At 58.4% G+C, this 332-nt stretch overlaps 1 protein-coding gene across 1 annotated transcript in view; it reads left to right on the top strand.

The window, feature by feature from the left end:
* Positions 1 to 332, top strand: part of EMH_0048270 (uncharacterized protein) — a gene marked incomplete at both ends in the record, with an annotated part of 792 nt that overhangs the window by 343 nt on the left and 117 nt on the right. Inside the window, one exon of the mRNA XM_013496384.1 lies at positions 3 to 332. Coding sequence (XP_013351838.1) covers positions 3 to 332 — 330 coding nt within the window. The remainder of the gene's footprint in view (positions 1 to 2) is intronic.

Genomic DNA, 332 nt, shown 5'->3' with positions numbered 1-332 from the left:
AAGGCAGCAAGAAGCAGCAGCAGGTAGTTATGGGGGGTAGTGGAGAATGCCGGTTGCTGCAGCAGCAGCTGCATCAGCAGCTGCAGCAGCAGCTGCAGCTGCAGCAGCAGCTGCAGCAGCAGCGAAGACTCAGGGGATGCACAGCCAGCACCACAAGCACGATGACGAACGGCGGCAGCATCAGCAACATGAGCAAGTGCGGCAGCAACATCTGCAGCAGGAGCAGCAGCAGCAACGGATGGAGCAGCTGCTGCAACAGCAACCACAGCATCTGTTCTGCTGTGTCTTTGTCTGCTTCTCGTCTGCTGCGGTATGCTGATTTCTTGGGGGAG

This window comes from Eimeria mitis, genomic scaffold, assembly GCF_000499745.2.
Source record: "Eimeria mitis Houghton genomic scaffold, Emh_scaff2076, whole genome shotgun sequence".
Classification (NCBI taxonomy): domain Eukaryota; phylum Apicomplexa; class Conoidasida; order Eucoccidiorida; family Eimeriidae; genus Eimeria; species Eimeria mitis.
This window is presented reverse-complemented; position numbering and strand designations above follow the sequence as displayed.